The following is a 22415-nucleotide window of genomic DNA, read 5'->3' as shown; positions in this document are numbered from 1 at the left end:
TAGGTGAGGGTATAACAGTAGCATTTTCAATAGGATTTGCTTTTAATTTGCTATAGTACATAAAATTAAATCCAACGGAAAAACCGCACTAAAGGATTCCCAAAAAGCATAAAACTTCTCTCTACGCGAACTATAGCCCAGCCTATTTTTCCTGGGCCTATAGCAATTAAATTATATAGGAATGCTACTACGGCTTCTTCCTCGCTTTGTTTCCTTATAAAGACCGTAAGAATACTATTATCTGTAACTAAATTATTATTACTAACCGTATTATTTGTATCTATTTTGACCTTTACTTTATACTATATGTTTCTTAGCAAATATATATCTCTATAAGTTATAATAGGAATTACTAAGTTAGAGGCTTTCTCCTCGAGCTTCTTATTAGATAGATCCTCAATACCTTCTTCTATAATCTCTACTGTTTATATATAATAGTAGAATGTCTTTTACTACCTTATTTTAGGATGCTGTCTATAGGTTAAAGGATATAGGTATAAATTTGTGGCCAAAAGAGGGAGAGCTAATAAGCTGGAGTTAGAATATAGCCCTATATAAACTTCTTCGCTTAAATATACTTAGTTTGCTCTTTACCTATTATAACTGTTTTATAGGAACATAAAGCAAGTTAGATATTAGGATGGGTTGCGATAAAGAGTAAGTAGTTGCGTAAAGAAAAAAGGATATAAAAATATTGGCGCCCAATACATAAATTCCCGTTTTGGAAGGTAGGGCTATACAGTACCCCACCACTTAACGGAAATTGCGTTATTACCATTCTGGTTAAAAGCAAGCATTAATTACGTATAGCCGTAACGTTTAGCTACCCGCTTTAAAGGTAATTCGAACTAATTATACGCAGTTTCTATTAGAATTAATTTAAATAAAGGCAATAGCCCCTAAGAATATAATGCCATAACTTTATATACCTAAGTCTTCACTTTTGGTCTTCGTTGTTCGGTTTCTAAATAATAAATTAACTTTTTTTACGTCGTCTAAGACAGTCCTTTCGGCCTAGACTAAGTATTTAATCGGCTAGTCTATCGGCTCATTTAGCGTGTTTTTTATTAACTTCCTTTTCTGGAAGAGATTTATTAGTACAAAGATAGTGAATAAATACTACTTATACTTCGCCTTGTTCCTTAATACTAGGTAAAGTATATAATAGCTAAGAGTTATATAAAAATCTAGCTTAAGATTAAAACATTTAATATTAACTAGATTAAAGTAATATATATATATTACCTAGTTCTATAACAAAGGTTACCCTTTCTTTTATTAGTTGCTTTTAAGAACCTTTACCGATATCCATTATAAAAGTTGCTTTATCGCCTAAAAAGGCCATATACTATACTGCAGTAATTTTAGGATTTCCCTTAAATTGTAGGTCTTAGCTAAGTTTAGAGGATATTCTATCAAACTTATAAGGTAAATAGTCTATAATATAGAATGACTTCTAAGTATAAAAGAGTATTAAACGGACAACCTATAAGTATATTAGCGTTTAATTAACTTTAAGAGAGTTAAAAGGCTATAGGCTACATTATTAATAATAATATCCTCCCTAATAATATTACTCGGGGATTTATTCTTAATAACCCCTTTTAGGTAAAGGGCGCCTTTAGACTATAAAGTGTATACAGCCTCGCTTAGATTAGTTAGTAAAGAAAGCATCCGTCTAAGTCCGAGCGCTTATATCTATATACTCTGTATATCCATAGCTTAGTTACTAACACGCTTATACTGGTTTAAAAGTAAGGAGTTATCTTAGTAGGACGTGGTTAAGTTATGTGCAATATTTAGGTCGTCGCATATATTGCAGAAAATTTTAAAATACTCCCCCCCTAGCGTCACCATAGCCTAGGAGAAGCCGAGTAAAGAGGGAAATTTAGCTGCGGGAGGTATATTTACGGTCCGCTTCTTATAGATTATAAATAGACTACGTATACCTATTATATTCTAGTAGTCGCAAGAGAGAGAGAGAGGAGAGAGAGAGAGAGAAAGAGAGAGAAAAGAGAGAAGGATAGAAAGTAGGGTGAAAAAGAGAGATAATATCCAATTAAACCTATATTTAAAATGCTTTTCAAGAAAAAAGTAAGGCTTTAGGCGCGCTCGCTAAGCCTACTACTAAGCTCCTAACTAGTTAAGTAGTAAAGCGTACTATACCACTAGTGATATTTTACCGCTATAAAATGTCTTTAACTAAAATATACGCTAATAGCTAAAATAGGAAATGTACAAACTATTAAGAAATTAAAACGCTATTCGTATTAACTTAAGAATATATTCGCGGTATAAATAATAGATAGGACATACAATAACTGCGTTTAGGTTAACTAAGAATAGCAAAGCACGGATACCTAATTATTTTAAGCTGCAAGTTACCTTTTTACCTTAAAATTTGGCGCCGTAGGTATATATATATAACTTAAGTGGCAGTCTTAATGCAGATTTAGAAACAAGCTCGCAGGACGCAATTAATATAAGTATTAAGTTTAGAGTTGGATCGGATTGGATTAAAAGTATAGCTTTCTTTATTACCTTATAAAGTCGATTTCGCCTATAAAGATAGAAATTGATATAATTAAACTGGGGTTCTTAATAAGAAGGCGTAAGTAATTATCCGCTACAACAGAGCAAGTCTGAATTCGCTTAGTAATCGCCGCAGGCCATTACATAGAATACCTTGTTTCCATTATATATTCCCACCTCCCTCTATCTAAAAGGTGGGTTAAAATCATATAGCAGCTATAGAATTATTTTTTATAATAGTAAACGCAATATCACACTAATTATAACTAATTATATGCCCAAAAGCTGCTCTACTAATACTATCTCGCTATAACTCCATAATTAGTCTTAAGCACAGTACCTTAGCTAAATAAAGCTTAGTTCTAGAAATCTAGTAATATAATAGGTACTCTTACCTAAACTAGTAAAGAGTCCTTACCTATAAGACTTCTCTTTAGGCGGCTTGCTTCTAACAATTAGGACACTCTATACGCAGCTTCCAATTAAGACTCTATGCTTATTTAATAGCTATCTTCTTCTATATATCCTACTCTTTAATTTTAGTATATATAAAACTAAGCGGGCCAATAGTTATCTTACTACCGCTTCCTCCAGATATAAGGAATTAATATCTTTAACTAGAAATAGTTCTAAACGTTCTTTTAGTGTATATTTAAACATAACTAAGTATATATTATAGCTTAAGTTAAGTAGCTCCGAAGATAGCAAACTTCTAAATAAAATGTTATTAACGATATAGATTTACTAATGCACTTTCACTAATAAAAACCTGTAAAGCTCTGTTGTTAAGTTAGAGAATATTGTCGTGGAAAATATCTGGTATATATTTGGTCTAGGTTAATATTTAAGATCTAGTTCAGAATGATATTAAGTCCACTATATATAATTTAATATTTAAAGTACCGAGGTGGGGAATATGCGTGCGATAGGGTTTAAAGTCTAAAGATTAAGATTTAAAGTTAGGGGATCTGGCCTAGGACAACAGATAGAGAAAATAAGTAAATTTAGAGCTTATAAGAGATAAGGTGCCCAAATTGCCGTATAAGGTACTAAAATAAAAGATAATAGATTTTCCTAGTTAGCTGGGTTATAGGAATAAGAAGGTAGAGCGTTAGGGAGAGTAGGAAAAGGGCTGTAATACTAGACTATTTAGAAAGATTACTCCAATACAAGCGTAAGATAAAGGAGAGAAGTAAAGTATAGTAGCTAAGAAATAAACGCCCGGTATATATAATCTCTATATATATTTAGAGTAGCTAAAGAGCTAGAGTAAGACTATATAATCTCAGCAACTATAACTTCTTCCGTCCTAGGTTAAGGAGAGAGGTAATTTCTATATATAGACACGAATAAGCTATAAGGCTGCTCTAGACTTAAAATTTATAATAAGTTTTATTTTTCCCATTATATATAGGTCGCTGGCCACTGTTTACAGGTTATTAGCCACTTTTTATAGGTCGCTGGCCACTGTATTTAGGCCACTAGCCACTATTTACAGGTCGTTAGCCACTATATATAGGTCGCTGGCTACTATATATAGTAACTCGCCAATAAAATAGACTAAAGCAACTTTTAAAAGCGAGGCTCCGATTTTAACTGCTAGTAGTAATAGCTCTAATTCGTTAAGTTTATATCTAGCGCCTCCTATATATAGATCTTCTAGCAGGATTTATATTCCGCCTTAGAGCTGATTTCTACTTTTATATTATCTAATAGTTCTTAGGTTAATTATAAACGATATACTAAATGTGGCGATTTATATATCGTATTAATAAAGTATAGAGAGAGCTAATATATAGCTGGTTTCGCCTAGTAATACTAAGTATACATAGTTACCTTCTTATTGCCCTAATTTCCTCCCTATATTTATCTCCTTGCGGCTCTTAAACCGTACTCTAATTTGCCCTATCTACTAGCCATTTACTCTTTAGCATAGATTGCTTTATTTCAATCTCTAGCTTATTTACGCTAGCTGTTAATTTCTTTATCTACTATATCTGGCTACCTATTATACCGGCTTCTAAATTGGACTAAGATTTTAGCTACAGCACCTTAGTTAAGGAATCTTGCCTAGATATTATATTATTCGTTAAGACAGATTTAGAAAAAGCTGTTCCTAAGCTAACCCTAGCTTATTAGACTATAAGCCTAGTAATTAAAAGTCCTTCTTTTATCCGTTAACTATTCTATTTAGAAGGCTATTAAAAGGCACCTTAACCTAACGACTTCTTTTAACTTTAGTATAAACTTCTCTAAGTCAATAATATAGATAAATATAATGCGGAATATGCCAGTTATAGAATAATACACTTTTTCACCCTAAAGGAACGGTATTTATTCTATAATATTATAAAGGAAAATAAATCCAAATCGCTAGAGCATTTTCTCTACTTAGATGAGTTTTATCTATCACTATTTAATATTACTAAGACTATTGAACTTTAAATAAGTTTAATCTTAAATACACTATAACTACTTTAATTTAGCTATAGAAGAAAGCGAAAATGATTTTATTAAGCTAGCGCGAATATATTAAGGAAAAGGGTGTAAAGAATGCTAGGCTGTTATAGGCACCGGAAATTATAATGTAGTAATTTAACTAGGCAGGTTATAGCGTTTATATTTATAGTAGCTACTTTTTATACTATTTAGTAGAGTGTTTAGTAATAGATTCCAATATGCAATTATAATAAAATCTTTACACCCCTAAATTAGTTGGCTTGCGCTATTATAGAGCATCTAGTCTATATAGCCGGATAATCTAAAATTAGTGCCCCTATAGCAGATAAGAATCCATACCACTAACATCTTTACTTTAATTCAGCCGCTTAGTAGCCCGTTAGCTAGTGAATATATTTATAAAACAACTCTTATCTCTACCCTAATATTCTATAACTATCCCTCTTTCTTATTATTAACACTTAACCAACCTAAAGCCTAAAAAATGGATATTAGAAGTCTAATTTGCCTAGTTATACCACTGCAAGCGCCTAAGAGATTAACGCTACTAAAGGCTTTAACATTAATCTCCCTACCTTTAATACTGCCAATTAACTTTATAACACTAGATACTTGGCGGATATACGCGTTAATAGTTTGTACTACTAATGCTTTCTAGTTAATTAATTACTCTACTAATACCTAATATAGTATAATATAGCTAGGTCTTATTTTAATAGCCGCAACCCTATTATAGGTTTACTACCTTTAAGATTAGAGTATTTACTATTACTGGACTTAGGGGTTTTAGGATTAGTTAGTCTTGTACTAATATATCCTTAGGGAATATATATATAGATGGTTTATACTATTAATACTCCCTCTTTAATTACTTTGCTAATACCTAATAGAGTAGAATATAGCTAGCTCCTATCCTAATAGCCGCAACTCTAATACAGACTTACTACCTTTAAGATTAAAGTCTTTACCTTTACTAGCCTTAACTAATTTAGAATTAGTTAACCTTACGCTAATATACCCTTAATAAACACACACGTTAATAGTTCGTACTGCTAGTACTTACCTAATTCTTACCCTACTAATGCCTAATGTAGTATAATATAGCTAGATATTCTCCCGAGAGCGGTAAGCCTTCTACTAATAGGAATGTAACGCTTATCTCCTCTTTTACTATTAGTAAGCCGTCTATAGATACTTCTTCGCGAAGTTATCTAGGCGGAAAGAAGTGTTGCGATAATACTTGCTATACGCGACCGAATAAATAAAGAAAGGGAGAAACGTGGGAGAGGATTATAGAGTTTTATCTAGATATAATTGTAACGAATTATAAGAATTATTATCTAAATAAGTGCGACCTTTTATTATTGCCAGGACTTAGTAATCCTAGTGTTATAACTAGTAGGGAATCTAGCGTTACTAATAATATATTAAGTGTTTCCTTAAATAAGTTAATACGCCTATACTCTTTCCGTTCGTTTTATTATTCTTTCCTTTATATATGTTTAACTAAAAGTTCCTAAAATGCTTTAGAATGTTAAAGTAGAAAGATGCCTTAAAAATAAACTTATTAAAATAGATAGTTAATAAAGGGTTTAGTTAGGATTAAATTGTATAAAAGCTAGGGTTAATAAAGAATAATTATTAGCTAGAGTACCGTTATGCTACCTCTAGCGATTAAAGGCCCAGCATAATATGGTTAAATAATTAAGATATAGACCTATTAAATTTAAAAGCGAGCTTAGTTAGATTTAAATTGATTGCCGTAATACTTAAGTTATATATACCACTCTAATATATATTAAGATACGAATTATATATACCCTACCTTGCTAGCTCTAAAGTATCTTACTTATTACTATTACAGTTTATACAGTAGTAATAATCTTAAAATTAATCGGCCCCTTCCCCCTAGTTTATACCTTTTGGGCTACTCTAATCTTCCCTTAAAAGGTATATACTAGACATATAAGGAAGATAAAATTCTTATCTCTGTAAAAGGTAACCTATATAACGAGGTCGCCATCGTAAAAAAGTTTCTAGGCAGGATAGAAACTATATATCGCCTTTAATATAACTACCTTAAAAGAGTAGAGCACTACCTAAGCTAAATGCTACTATTACTAATATCTAGCACTAAATCTAGCATTACTAGCGAGCAACCTAATTTCATCAGCAGCAATTATAGGAAAACTCCCACTCTGCTTAAATGCCGCTAACTCTACATCCCATTCTTCTATATCCCTACTCCTACTATTATAAATCCCCTCGCGGATAACATTAAGCTATAACGCTAGGGCCGTGGTTTTAAGTGGACAGATACCAAAAAGGCCCTTCTCTTAGAATTGGGCGGTGTTGATCCGGAATAGTTATATATTATAATAATATTTCTAAAAAGGTCGGGACTTTTATATAAAAGAGAGTATTATAGATTAGCCCCCACTAAATAGGCGCAGGGACTAAATTAGGATCCTTTATAAATAAAAAAATACTAAATTAAGGGGAGTAAACTTGGGATAAAAAGTTATAGGAGTGGCTCTAGAAGGATCCTTATAAATATATAAGTAAAAGTTTAATAAGCTATAAATTAGCCGTTAAGAATTATATATCTATTAATCTAAACAAAGTTCGTGCTATAGTAACCCTATAGGATATCTCAGCCTACTTAAGTAGAAAGTAGCTTTTTTTAAACTTATATACGCGCCTTGTAACCCTAGGCGTTATATAATATTATAGCAGGTATAAATAAGTGGTGTCGGCTAGTCATCCGCTATATTTAGCAGTTTGCGCCTTATACACTACTTTATCTAGCTATTTACTGGCCTTCCGCCGTGTATAAATAGCTATCCTCCTACCTCTTAAGAGCGGGACACTTCTTACTTAGCCTCTTACCCGGCTTAATAGATACTAACGCCGATATATAGCGCAGAAAACTCTCTAATAACTATAATGCCTATATAATAGCAAGAAGCCACTAGCAAATCCAATTTGGAATAACTAAAGGCGATATATACTCCCGATTTAGGCCCTAGTTTAATTAATTGTATACTAACCTCTAATACACCTATAAAGGGAGGCTAACCTTCCTTAGTTATACCACTTAAGATATAGTAAGAGAAGGAATTAAAGATAGAGGAAAAGGTAAGAAAGTAAGCATAACTTCTACAACGTATATTCTAATCCGTAAAGGCCAAGAGAAATATTTAGGATATTGTTTTTATAGAAGAGCCTAATAAGAATATTGTATATATTAAAGACTACTTAAGACGCTAAAAATTTATTAACTACTTAGAACTAGGGAGGAAAGCGCAAAAAAGGCCGCTAAACTAACCTTACCGTACCTCTACCTCTACCTCCCCTACTTTAAAGTTATATAATAAGTACGGCGGAGTAAATAATTAATCTAGTTTAAATTTTGTTAAAGAAATAGGTAGCTGAAATTAAGGACGGGATAGTAAAGCAGGTAACTATACTAAAGGATACTACGTAGAACTAGTGCGACGAACTTAGAAAGGGGATAGAAAAGCAGATTACTGCACTAAAGGACGCCGTAGGGAGAGAGTGTAAGGAGGTTAAGAAGGGAATGGTAAAGAAGCTTGAAATACTAAGGAATGCCTAGGACGTTTAGCTTAAAGCTCTTAAGGATATAATAAGATAGGCTGAGAACCTACTAGGGCAGACTAGTAATGGTTTTTAAGGGACATAATTAGACTTGCTTTTTAGTAAATCCTAGTATACTTTCCCAAAATTTAGATATTTGTTAAACGTTAAGCTTTATAACTTTATACTAGTAATCTCTATCTCCCTAATAGCGTTTATAATATATTGCTCTCTTTAATGGATTAGATATTAACATTTAAGCGGTCTTTATTTATATCTCTTTGCTATTAAGCCCTTCTATAGCTTAAGCATAGTATTATATATATGCGATATTACGTAAACTTATTAGATAGGCCCTCTTACTAAAGAAATCCTTTTTATTTTCCCGTTTCTTAGTTCCTAATTTTAGATTTCCGTTTTCGGTTTTCTAAATCCTAAATCCTAACTTTAAAACAACTTTTTATATTCGACGTTTAGTAAAAATAAGTAATAATAGTCCAATAGAATAAATACCTCTTACGCTACCTCTTCTTCTATAGACAAATTTTAAATCCTTTTATGGTAAAGGGTAATCTACCTTATATTCGCTAGGTTAAGTCACTGGCCTTATATCCTTAAAATATACTTTAATACTACTATATAGCCGGCTACTTAGACAATAAGCCTTCTACTACCGGATTTCTATTACTTATTTAGATCCTATTAGTATAAAGCTAATATATATATCTCTCTTCGTCTAGAAATGCCACTGCTTTTGTTAATAACTAAATTACCACAGCGCTCTAAAAGTTTAGCGTTATTATAGGCTGCGAAATATAGACAAGAAGCGAAGTTTTATATTCTATTAGAAGTAGGAGCTAATATCTAAGTAACAGACGATTTTAATTGGACGCCGCTGTTATTAGCTATAAGTGACGGTTATAAGGTGGTGGTAAAACTACTTCTTATACGGGATAATATCGATCCAAACTCTAAGGATAAATTTAGGGCTATACCACTGTTATTAGCTGCAGAATATAAAAGTAAGGCAATAGTAGAGCTACTACTTACGCAGGATAACGTTAATCTAGATCCTAAGAGCGCTCTTAGAGATATACTACTATTATAGGCCGCGACAAACGGGCATAAGGGGGTAGTAAAGCTACTACTAGCGTAGGATAGTATTAGCCTAAACCCTAAGGGCTTCCATAATTAAATACCACTATTAGTAGCTGCGGAGCGTAGGTATAAGGTAATAGTAGAGCTACTGCTAATAAAGGACGGCATCAGCCTGAACTCTACCAATATTAAAGGTCGGACTCCGCTCTTATAGGCTATAGAAAGTAGACAAAAGGGGATAATAAAGCTGCTACTTACGCGGAAAGGCGTCGACTCTAACTCTAAGGATAGTAATAGTCGGACACCGCTCTTATAGGCTGCTTAATAGGCACGTAAGACTGTAGTAGAGCTATTGCTTAAGGACGGCGTCGACGCGAAATCTAAAGATAAGTATGGTGAAACGCCGTTATAGTAGGCAGTAGAGGGCTGGCATAAAATAAGAGAAATGTATTTATTAAATACGCGGCTAGTAGGGTTTATAGACGAGATATATAAGCTAGTGGTTTAGCTACTACTTAAAAAGGATAATGATATAGGCTTTGACACTATATATACTTAACTTTCCTATAAATTAGAAGACTAGTTACTAAGAAAGATTAAAGGCTATAGTTAACTTCCTTATGCTAAGCAAACTGTTATCGCGGACTCTGACGTCGTCCTCTCCCTATTTATCTTTATACCAGCTACCTCCTAATTTTACATCGCCATTAAGTTATAGGGGTGTAGCCTCATCCAAAAGATATCTAGCGATTTTTTAGCAGTCCCCATAGATCGCGTAGTTAATTAGGCCGTGAAATTTTGGCCCTAATCTACGTAATAGAGGTTTCTTATTTATCTATATAACGGAATTGCGTCTATTTCTAGTTTTCGCCGCCTTATAAAGGCGCGTAGCTAGCTAAAATACACCTAGTTTTTTTAGCTAAGTGCCTACAATCAGAATAAGATCTAGAACTTAACGTTTAGTATCCTAAGATATAGCTATAATCGCGTCCTTATCTTAATTGTTAATTTCTCTATTAAGAAGTACATTAGGCCAAAGCATGCTAATATCTCTAAACTATTTCCCTTTGCCTTATCGGTCTATATCTCTCCTAATATAATTAGAATAAGCTAATAGTTCTAATCCCTAAAAGTACTTTAAGTTAAAGGCTGAGCGCTATTTATACTTATAGCAGATTATCCTATCTAGTCAACTATAGAGTTCTATTATCTTTATCTATAGGCCCTTCTTGGTTAGAGGAGAGTCCGGAGATAATAACTGGAATTTATTATAAAGTCTATTAACATTCTACGTAAAGTATTAAAGGATATACTTATCGTTTTCGTTTATAAGTTAGTAGAAGTCAGTAGGTATAGTATAAAAAGCTAGCTTATTTATAATACAAAAGCCCCTATACATATTTTAAGTTAAATAATCGTTATTATAATTATTAATGTCAAATAGGCTACGTCTAAACTAGCGCCTAGAAAATATAAGGTTTCAAAGGGTATAAATAACATTCTCGTACTTAAGTTAATAGGAGTTAGTAAGAACGGCATAAGAAGCTTTCTTATTCGTAATACAAACATTACTATACATATTTTTGGTAGAATTACCATTATTACAATTACTAATCTTAAACGGGCTACGTCTAGATTAGTGCCTATAAAGCGTATAAAAGTCGGGAACTATAAGTATTAAGAGTTAAAAAAGTAGCTTTCTACGGTTTCTAACACACAAGACTTACTTTTCACAGCTACTGAAATGCCAGCACCGCTTAGAATAATAATCTTCTTCCTTACTATAAACACCTTTTTAAAATCCTTAAGTAAGATTTCTTTAAGGGATTTCGGTTTAAAATAAGGCTTACTATCTTTAGTAAAATACGGTTGCCTTTTAGGGTGAATTTATTTAGGCATTTTGGTTTAATAAATTAACTATATAAAGAAAGAAGTGAGGATAAAAGATATATAGAGTAGGTAATAGGGGTGCTAGTAATTATACTTTGTTTTACACTAATAGAGATACTAAAGAGGGGTAAGTTAGTATAAGGTAGATATAAAGTGCATTTTAGGAACAGAGCTTCGCTATACTCCTATTATATACCCTATAGTCTAATCAATACTATTATAATATATAACGGGCCATCTAAGTAAAACCATCTAGGGGTTCTATATAAACCAGCGAGGTAGAGTATAAATAGCCTTACTACAATCGCCTTAGTTGCCTAGATAGCCGTAAGTAGTAAGCGCTAATTAAGGGTCACCTACTAAGCAGAGCCTTAGGTGGGCGCAGAAGTTTCATTTAAGTAAGTAGGTTAGTGTTTCGTGCTAGGGCCTTAGGCATATAAATAATTTCAATAGTAGAAATTAAGAATATTAAAAGTAAGAAGGCTGAATAGGCTTACGGCGGCTCAAGCTGTCTGCTATAGTATAGCATCCCCTTACCTATTCTAGTTATTTCACTTCATTTTAAAATTAAGGGCCTGTTAACTATAAATCTAGCATATAAGCTAAATATTTAAGACTCGGCGTTACTAAGGGTCCTTAGACTAAGGCAGTATAGCACTTTAGTGACCTATTAGCTCTATAGGAGTATCTACCTTTCTAAGATTAGAATTTATGCAGTTATAGCAAATAAAGATAAGGCAGAGCGACGGCACTGCCTTTTAGGGTATCGTCTTGGGGCTTACATAAAGGTTAGCTTTCTAAATATAAATAGGCATCCTCTAGGCCCTTTTGTTAAAGAAACTATCCTACACTAAGACGTTAAAAAGACAGCATACCTATTCTTAATGGCTCTTATTTACGGCTTTATTGACGTTACTCTCTTAGGGGATCCTGTTTTCGGCTTAACCCTAGTAAAAATCTCTAAAAATTCTATAGTTAACAGCTAGGTAAGAAGTACGGCATTTCTAAATAACTTAAAAGGACTAGTCCTAAGCCAGATAATAATGGCATTAGAGTAAAGCATAATCACAGGCACCTAGTTTATAGCGGTTAATAGTATAACTGGAACCAAAGGGGACTTAATTAATAAATCTAGCTAGGTGCTTAACTTTAAAGGACAATATAGTGGAATTAATAAGAATGCGCCTTTAATTAATAATAAAGCTATAGATAACGCCGAATTCCTTGCCAAAGTTAAGGGTACATTTCTAGATAAAGGTACGTTCCAGTATCTCCTTTATAGAAAATCAGAATCTTAACCTGCTAACTACTCTTTTTTTTTTAAAGAGAAGTAGTATTTAAGAAGAATCCGAACTTTTAGGAGTAAGGTACGAAGATATATCGTCTACTATAGCATTAGATTAACCTACGGACGACAACTATAAAATTACTACTTATAAACGCAAATCTGCTTCCCCTTATAAATATAAACCTACTTCACCTTGCAAGCAGAGGTCGGCGATATAGCATAAGTAAAAAGCAGTCCCGCCTCGCAAGAATACTCCTATTATGCCTTAAAGATCTACTAGAAAAAGTAAGCATATAGCAATAGACCTCTTTAGGCGAATACAGTACGGATATAAGCCTAATTTAGGTACCTTAACAGATAAAATAGACTTAAAATAGATTAAAATGCAAATAAAGTAGCTAGCATTAATAAAGGTAGTAAAAGGTAAAGAGAATTATACTTTATAAACGAAGATATAAAAGTTTAAAGAGATTCTAGAATTAGAGTTAGAGTAAGCGCGCTTAGCTAAAATAGAACCTCTAGAGGTACGGGAATATATATATTAAATCCGATAGGCATAGAGGCGTATACTCTTAGGTTATAAGAAAAGGAATAGAATTAAGAGTTATAGAGATATCCTTAATAATTTATATAGCTATTTAGATATATTCTACTTCTAAAGCCTATAATAGCAATAATAAGTAAGGTTATTCTATATAAAGAACTAAAATAGACTTATTATGCTTTTAAGGCTATTAAAGTTAGGTTAAATAACGTTTATTTATAGTTAATACAGTATTACGTGTAAGTAAACCTATATTAATTAATATTAGCCTAAGTATATTGCGATTAATCCAATAGATGCATTTACTAAAACTAATTATATAAATTCGCCCCCTAATTACAACTTATCCTAATAAGATATTATTTGCGTCGCAAGACTAAACGCGCTAGGAGTACCTTATGGAAATGGATAAAAGAAGCTAGTGCTATTCTAATAAGTAATATTTACTATAACACTTACCTAATCCACCTAAAACGTATTATAATCGCCGCTGCCACCTATAATATCCACAAGAGAACACAATATGGCGCGTTAACTAACGCACTACCTTAGCTAGATAAGCATGGCCCTTATAAGAGGGATAAGGGGTAATACTATTAAAGAGCAGCCGTGCTATTCGGCGAGCTTTGGGGAATCTTAAAGCTGGCGGTTTAGTCCCTAAAACAGTTATAAGGTCTTATAATTATAAAGAGAGGGAAAAAGGTAGGATCTATAAAGTTTAAGGTTGCCTTATATAACGCGTTTTACGAATTAAATAATCTATATAGCCCTATTAGCATAGCTCTAGAAGTTTTTAGTATTAAAACGTACTAAAAATCTAGTTTATCTCCTATATTCACCTACGCAATAGGATTTATTAAATATAGGAGAGAATTTTTAAAGGGAAAGAAAATGCCCAAAGATAGGGTAGGAAGGAGAAGGAGTATAATTCTAATTATATTTACGCTATGCTATACTCTTAGTTTAGAGGGCTTCTCTAGCTTAAATATACGGGTATATTCCTTATATTTTTAAATTAGGATTTAGTTTTATAGATCCCGGAATACAAAACTTATATATATATAATGGCTTAGTTTTTAAAACCATAAAACTGGAACCGGATTTTCAAATCCTAGTTTTAAATTACCATTTAAGGTTTAACAAAATAACCCTTTTAGCGATGTAGCGTAGTGTATATATAGTCGGCTAAGCGCACACAATACTATTAGCCTTAGAGTTATTACTATTATATCTTATTCTTAGCCACTTTATTAAAATCACTTAGAGAAAGATTATGTTATGTTTATGGTGCTAAATAGACGCATTATTAGGAAGATTATAAAATCTACCACTTAAGACAAAAATTTTTAAGTTATAGCCGCCGGGAAAGCACTATAGAAAAAAGTAAAAGAACTAGTTTATCTTTTCTCTTAGTATAAGGTAGACTCCTTACTAGTAAAGGGAAGAAACGAGATCTAAGTAAGCCTCTTATTAACCGCTAAATGGCACTAAAAGAACCGGTCCTTTTGGCAGCGCTAATTAGGATAATATATAGCCCTAAATCCCGGTCAATACCTCTACCCGCCTCCCCTACCACTGTATCCTCCACTACCTTTAATAACCATTATACGAGAACTAAAACCTTCGCTAGTTTCTCTAAGCCTACTATATAGGCCGCGAAAACTAATAAATCCGCTTTAATTTATTAAGGATAATTATAGGAGGCAGGTACTATCCCTATATAATAAAGTATAGCCTCTTAACTCTCCTTTACCAAAACCACAACTAAGGCAAATCCCGTTTAGATCTAATAATAGAAATATTTCTAAAGAAGGAGAATCTTAGCCTATCTCTAGTTTAATATTTCTATTAAACCAAACTTAAAACTTTATAAGGAGAGCTTAGGGGAAATAGGCGGAATGGGCGGAATAGGCAGAATAGGTAGAATGGGTATAATAGAATAATTATATAAAATTTAAGCCTTTAACTAGATTTTAATATCTAAATATAAGGTATACTAACCGTTTATATAGTACTTAAAAGCGGTTCTCTTAAAATATCTCTATAAGGCTCTTAAAGTAATATAGTATTAGGCTCCCTATTTATACAAAAGATAAGAAATAGCTAGGTGCTATTTAATAAGCGGACTTAAAGGAGTAGGGTTATAATAGGCCCGGAAGGTATTATAAGACATCTCCTAGTTTCTATTATAGTAAGGTCTTTTAACTTTAGGCGTAATTAAAAAGGGGTATATTTAAAGGTTAAGATCTTGGAAATAAGAACTAGAATACGAACTAGGATATAAACTAGGATTCCAAAAATAAGAAAAAGGAACTAGGATTCTAGAAACGGAAAAGTAGTTTTTTATAAGCGAGCGCATTAATCTTTCTAAATCTTACAGCATTTACTTTTAAGACTTTAAAAAATAGATAGTTTATTTAGTACTCTATACATCTGGATTATCCATAAACTATCTCTATATTTATTATTCTCTATCTAAAGTCACCAAATAACTATAAAAGTCTATAAATTACAAGACTAACGCTATAAGAACACCTCCTATATAGTAGCTTAATCTAAGTAACAGATCTCTAGCGCTATTAGAAATTTTAGGCAAGATTAAGGATAAGCTTTAAGAACTACTAATTAACGCAACCTTACCTACACTTAAGAGAACTATAGGGTTAATAACTATAGGAGATAATAGAACCTCAGAGCTCTTAAAAGGGAAAGGACAGGCATTAGTAGTAGGGAGCACAACTAGGGCTGCTTTAATAGTAAAGTTTTAAGCATTTTCTATAAACTGGTCTGCCTCGTCTCTAGGGTTTACGCTAAAAACTATACCGGTATGGCAATAAGACTTACGGAACGTTTGTGCGTAGTAAAACCATTAAGGTTTCTTAATATTTACCTCAAAATCTATAACGAACTTACCGCTTACGTTTATATGATTAAATTAATTAAATCCTATATTAAAGGAGCCGTTCTTCTAGCAAGGGTTTTTAAGTTAACTTTATATTAACGTATAATTAAGACTAAGGAAATTAAATTAAAGTACTATTCCGACCAATATACTAATAAAATTAGGATTAAAGGCAAGCTGTCTAGCAGCTCTAACTAAAATCTATACTACTTAATATAGTGTAGTTAGTGTATAGGTTGGGAATAGGCTATCTAACTAGTAAGTATATTAGAGTGATATTAAATCATTCTATGCCGTAGTGTAATAGAAGTAAATAGTACTTGCGAAAGCAGTAGCGGCTAAAAAGGATATAATAGCCTAAAGAAAGAATATGGTTTTGGGTAAGGACGTAAAACGATAGAAGGTGCGACTATTTAAGCTTATATAAAAGGTAAGAAGGGTAACGGAAAAAGGCATTTTAGATTTAGATTTTGTAGTAAATTTAATAAACACGAAAACGGATTTTATAGGTGAGAAAATGGTTTTTATAAACGGGAAAACGGATTTATAAACGAGAAATTAAAAACTAGAATTTATGCCTATATGCCCCCCAGGGGAGGCAAACGTTTATTAGCTTAAGAGTAAAGGTGCCTATTTACTAAAGTACGTCGTTCTGTAATAATTATTTAAGAACCTCTGCCCGGTAACCTAACTTATAATTTATTCTTTAAGCAACCCATTAAGCAGGTACTTAACTTACTAAGTTAACTTTTATTTCCTTAATTATATTTTAAAGTCTATTCTAATTTCCATTTCCTTAGTTCTACTTTAAATTTTACTCTAACCTCTATTTCTAGTTCCGTATTTTACCTATAAGAACGGCACTTTTTATATTACCCCACGATAGTATCTTATAATTGGTTAAGATGGCCACTTTTACTAACAAATTAGTAGCTAAATATAAGAAATATTTAAAATCTGTTAACGACCTAAGTCTCCTTAAGTTAGAAGTAGAAGTAGGCTTTATAGCGTAGAAAGCAATAAAGATTAATAAGGCTGGGCTATAGGGTACTAATCTAGAGTATTACCCCTAGGGCACTCGGTATAACAAATATTTCGCTATAGCTATAAGTTAGCTGGGTAATTAAATAAAATTAGAGGAGGCTAGATAGGAGGGATCCGGGGGGGAGTTAGAGGAGGAGTTAGAGGAGGAGGAAGAGGAAGAGGAGGAGGAGAAGGAAGAATAGGCTAAGCCTAAGAAGAAAGAAAAGGGTAAGGCTAAGGAGAAAGAATAGGCTAAGCCTAAGGGGAAAGAATAGGCCAAGCCTAAGGGGAAAGAATAGGCTAAGCCTAAGGGGAAAGAATAGGCTAAGCCTAAGGGGAAAGAATAGGCTAAGCCTAAGGGGAAAGAATAGAGTTAAGCTAAAGGGAAAGAAGAGGGTAAGACTAAGGTTAAAGAGGAGCCTAGCGAGGGTGCTAAAGGGATAAATAGTATTCTTTATAAAAGTATAGAGAACGGTAAGAAGAACGAGCCTATTAACCTTACGGGTAAAGATGACTTAAAGGAGGACCTTAAGTATAGTCGATTATTATATTATAGGCCTAGTCCAAAGAAGGTAAAGGGTATATCTATAACGACTATTAGGTGGATTAGCGGAAGGGGTATTAAGTATATTAATAAATATAGACTAAAAAGTTATCCAAAGTATTAAATCAAGTTATCTACAGCGGATTCTTAGTATAAAGAGAATCTGCTAGAGAACTAAAAAGTTAGTAACTATTTTAATTAATATAGAGACTAATAACTAAATAATGGCAAATATAAATATACGAGGCGTTATATTAACGATATTTTTAGAGTTACTTAGTTTATAAAGGATATAGTTAATATAGACACTAAGTTAAATTTGCTTAATCTAGATATAAAAGGAGATAAAAGGTACGGTCCTTACTACGTCTTAATTAATTAGGATATTAACAGCAAGTTAGAGAAAAAGTAGGAGATTAGAGTAACTTTATAGTTAAAATAGGGAGCGTATATTACCAACTAGGCGCTTTATAATTCTACTACTATTATAGAAACTAGATTCTCTAAGTTTATACTAGGTAAAGAGCTAGAAAGAAGTAGATTTCTTTCTATTAGGCTTGCTACGGGAATAGCCTATATATTCTATAATTAGTTACTTAGGGGATTACCTACTCTAATAGCCCGTTTATTACCTACTTATATAGGCCAGTTATTATCCACTTATATAGGCCGGCGATCACCCGCCGTAGACTAGGCCGTTAACGAAGATTCTATATTTAAGAAATTTAAAAAAGATTACTTTATAATAATAGGAGTTAGCGATTTCCGTAAACTTAGTTTTTAGGAAAAAGGGGAATGCCTAATAGTATAGAATATAAATAAGATAAGCTTAGGTTTTTAGGGTTTAGGTTAAGTAACTAAGTTAATTACGCTACGCAGTTATCCATACTTTATTATTACTTTTGTTTAGTTATTACTAATTCTTATTTTCGCGTTAAGTTTGTTAATTTTTATGTAACCTACATATTGTATTAGTTAAGTAATTAACAATCCTCATTTTGTGGCTTTTATATAATCTAAGGTTATATTTATACCTTCGTTAAAAACCTTCCTAGTATCCCAAAAATAAGTAATTAAAGAGGTCTAAATACCTTCCTTTAGTTATCTTTATATAAGTCTATCTCTTAATAACCTAAAAGCCTATTATAATGCCTACCTAGGACCCTTATAGCTAAATTACTCACAGCTTTAGAATAAATAGGTAGTATAACAAGTATTTACTAATAAGTGTACCTTAAAATGCGGCTATGCCCATTTTATACCTTAAGGAGTAATTTTATAGTATAGATAGTGTTTATATAAAGCTAATAGCCTAAAGGCATGCTACTTAATCCTCTACGTCTCTTTTTTAATTTAGCGCTTTAAAGACGAATTATACTTAGAATTTAAGAATGCCTGGAGACTAAGAATGCTTAAAAAATGAGAATGCTTAGGAAATAAGAATGCTTGGAAATAAGAACGCTTAAAAAATAAAAATGCTTAAAAATAAGAACGCTTGGAAATTAAGAATACTAAACTATAGGTAAGGTATTTTACATTTCGTAGCACGAGTAAAATTCTCTAAACTTTAGGGGAATATAAAGAAGACGTATAATCTAACGCTTCTATTTCCCTTACCCTAGAATTTTCCGTTACTAATACCATATCTCCACTATAATATTTACAGTTTGCCTTATTAGATTATTAAGACAACCTCTTTTAGAGGACGCGAATTTATTTATCCTTTAGGGCTAACGCGTTAAGAATAAAAGTTAATAAGCGGTTAGACTAGCTATTATTAGTTTATAAAGGTAGAAAGTATAAAGATATAGAGTACTTAAATTATAAGCCGCTAAATCTCAGCCCTTAGGTAATCGTTGTCTGTAAGTATATAAGTGTAATCTTAAGTATACTGCTAGAGCGTAGTAGTAATATTATTATACGCAGTATACCATATAGCGTTATCTATGGATAGTTAAGTTAACTACTATATAAAGTTTGCGCGTAGCTAAACCTCAGCATTAAGCGCGTCCTGTATTTAGTTATGCGACTAAATTTTAGCTTAAAAGTTATACTGCTTAAAAGGAGGAAACATCCAAATAGTTACTAGATTTAATAAGTTATGCTTTAACTAAAATGGCTATACCCATTAGCTTTTATGGTTGTCTAGCATTAGGGGTTTAGAGGATTCTTTTAGAGTTAAGATGTTCAAAGGTGCTTTATCTATAATTTTAATTAGGGCAGCCTTTGGACTTAACTCTTAACGCTAATAGGGAGGCTTAGAAACGTGCTTGTTAGACAACCAGCTTAGGCAAAGTAGTTAAAAATAGGTATACTTAGGTATACTTTTAGTGGGCATTAAAGGTGCAAAGTTAAAAATTTGTTAAAAGCCTAATAATAGTAGGGAAGCTTACTATAAATCAAGGACTCTATCTTAAAGGCGCTTCTTTATACCTGTTTAAAAGATATTAAGCTTAGCCTTAAGCGTAAATATTAAAAGTCGAAGTTTAGAAGATGGAACTGTATTCTAATCTTAATAACTAAGCTCTAATTCGCGAAAACCGAATTCGATTTCCTAATAACGGTTTCCCGGATTTTAGATTCGTACTAGCCGATTCCTATCTTATAAGGACATTTAAAATGCGCTTGCCTCTTACTATAGTAGATACTTCCCCCTATAAGCAATTATGCCACTATATATGGATTTTAGTAGACATATAATTGAGAATACGTTTACCAGGCATTCTTAACCGTAGAGGATACTAGACCTTAAGGAAAGTGCTCCAATAGCTCTAATAAAAGCCGCCCTTATATAGAAAGCTAAAAGTTATACTAATATAATCTACTAATCCATTATATTTCTTAGCGTACCAATTCTAAAAGCCTTTTCAAATCAAACAAACACTGCCGCTTCCCTAGAAGTCTTAGTCGCGATATTAAATAACACTTTTGGTGTTAAACAGCTGCAAGAGCTTATTACCCTAGGCACGCTTATATAGGGTAAAACTAAATGGGTAATATATTAGCGTAAGTATATCCCTAGCATAATTATATCTAAGAAGCTTAAAAAAGAGTATAGGCTAGTAGAGAAGGATATTCTTAGGCAAGTAGCGTATAATAACATTATTAAGATTAAGCAAGTATTCTTAGAAGGCGAATTTCTAAGAATTAGTGTTAAATACTATCGATTTATACTTAAAGAAATAATCCATATTTGTATTAGACTAGAAGAAGCGCAGTTATAGTTTATTACGTATTTAGTATATTTTTTAAGCTCTTTAACTTATAGTTAAGTACTAAGAGTTAGGTTTTTAACGCACTTAACTACCGTAGGAAGCTAGGAATTTCACATTACCGGGTCAGCCTTATATTAATTTATATATCCGGCCGAGACGTATAAGTGCTGCTTTATAAGTTTTCTGTAAAGAGCTCTATTTATTATACTAACTTTAACGTAGTAAACTTTAAAAAGGCTATTAAATATGCTCCTAATATTATCCTAAATACTAACTTAGAAGATTTGGGGTTTGTATTACTAGCTTATATAGAGAGGCGCCCCCAACCATAACTTAGAGATATAAACTATATTTAAAAGCAAAGGGCTATTAATAAGGTATTCGGCTTATATAATTCTAAATATTAGAGTAGCTACAACCAATTAATAGATTTTTTGGATAATCTGTTTAATTTAAAGAAGATAGCGTTCGCGAAATTCTCTAAGCCAGTAAGGATATTTTATTATTTTCTTACCTTAATTACTAATCCTTATAGCATCATTTTATTACATCTATTAAGGGAGATGGGCGGTGTTTAGAGCATTATCTCGAGCTAGTATTATTTAAGTTGTTTACGTTATAGAATAAAGGTGGTAATGGAATAGGAGGCCAAGTATAATTTTAGAAATAGTCTTTACCTTTTTAAGTATCTATTTAAAAATCTATTATCCGTTTTTTAATTCCAATATCCGTTTAATAAGCTATATAAGATTGGAAAAGTAATAAATTAGTCCTTTTAGCCTAAAAAGTAAATTGTCTTAGCTTAAAATAGAGCGCTTATTTATTTTAAGTAAAAATAGAGGTCCTTTAGTGGATTGCTCTTAGCAGATATATTATAAACTACCCTTACCTACTACTTTAATATATAGTATATTACATATACCAACAAACCTTATTATCTTCTATTAATTTGTTAATTTAAGCCTCTAATTATCTTAAGAAGTATATTATCTAATGCCCCAGACCTACGCTATTATAACCCCAGCAAGACTCCGGATATTAATTATACATTAAACAACCCTACTCTTTAGTCTCCTTCCTTAACAGAGCTAGCAAATTTCTATATATCTATTTTACTATTCTAAAACCACTTTAATCGGCTAAGCAGCAGTTAAGTTAAGGCTTTAGAAGCTACGGTATTGCAGCTAAAAGGGTAATATATTTCCTTAATTATTTAATAGTATTAAAGCTAAAAAAAAATTAGGCAATTAAAGCAAGTTTAAGGTGAGGTGGAAACACTCCGTAGGGACATAGAAAATCTAGTAGAGTGGGTTAATAGGGTC

At 32.3% G+C, this 22415-nt stretch overlaps 2 protein-coding genes across 2 annotated transcripts; both read left to right on the top strand.

Moving 5' to 3' along the window:
• Positions 1-9481: 9481 nt before the first annotated feature.
• Positions 9482-10099, top strand: K441DRAFT_505774 (uncharacterized protein; the record flags this gene model as incomplete). The annotated part of the gene is made up of 2 exons (XM_067642049.1): positions 9482-9649; positions 10049-10099. Coding segments are annotated over 2 exons (219 nt in total), but the record flags the coding sequence as incomplete, so codon positions are not given.
• Positions 10100-20901: 10802 nt separating this feature from the next.
• On the top strand, positions 20902-21102 carry K441DRAFT_550045 (uncharacterized protein; the record flags this gene model as incomplete). Its single annotated transcript, XM_067643037.1, has 1 exon — positions 20902-21102. A coding segment is annotated over one exon (201 nt), but the record flags the coding sequence as incomplete, so codon positions are not given.
• Between the last annotated feature and the right edge of the window lie 1313 nt (positions 21103-22415).

The sequence above is a fragment of the Cenococcum geophilum genome (genome assembly GCF_001692895.1).
Source record: "Cenococcum geophilum 1.58 unplaced genomic scaffold K441scaffold_11, whole genome shotgun sequence".
NCBI classification, from domain to species: Eukaryota; Fungi; Ascomycota; class Dothideomycetes; order Gloniales; family Gloniaceae; genus Cenococcum; species Cenococcum geophilum.
This window is presented reverse-complemented; position numbering and strand designations above follow the sequence as displayed.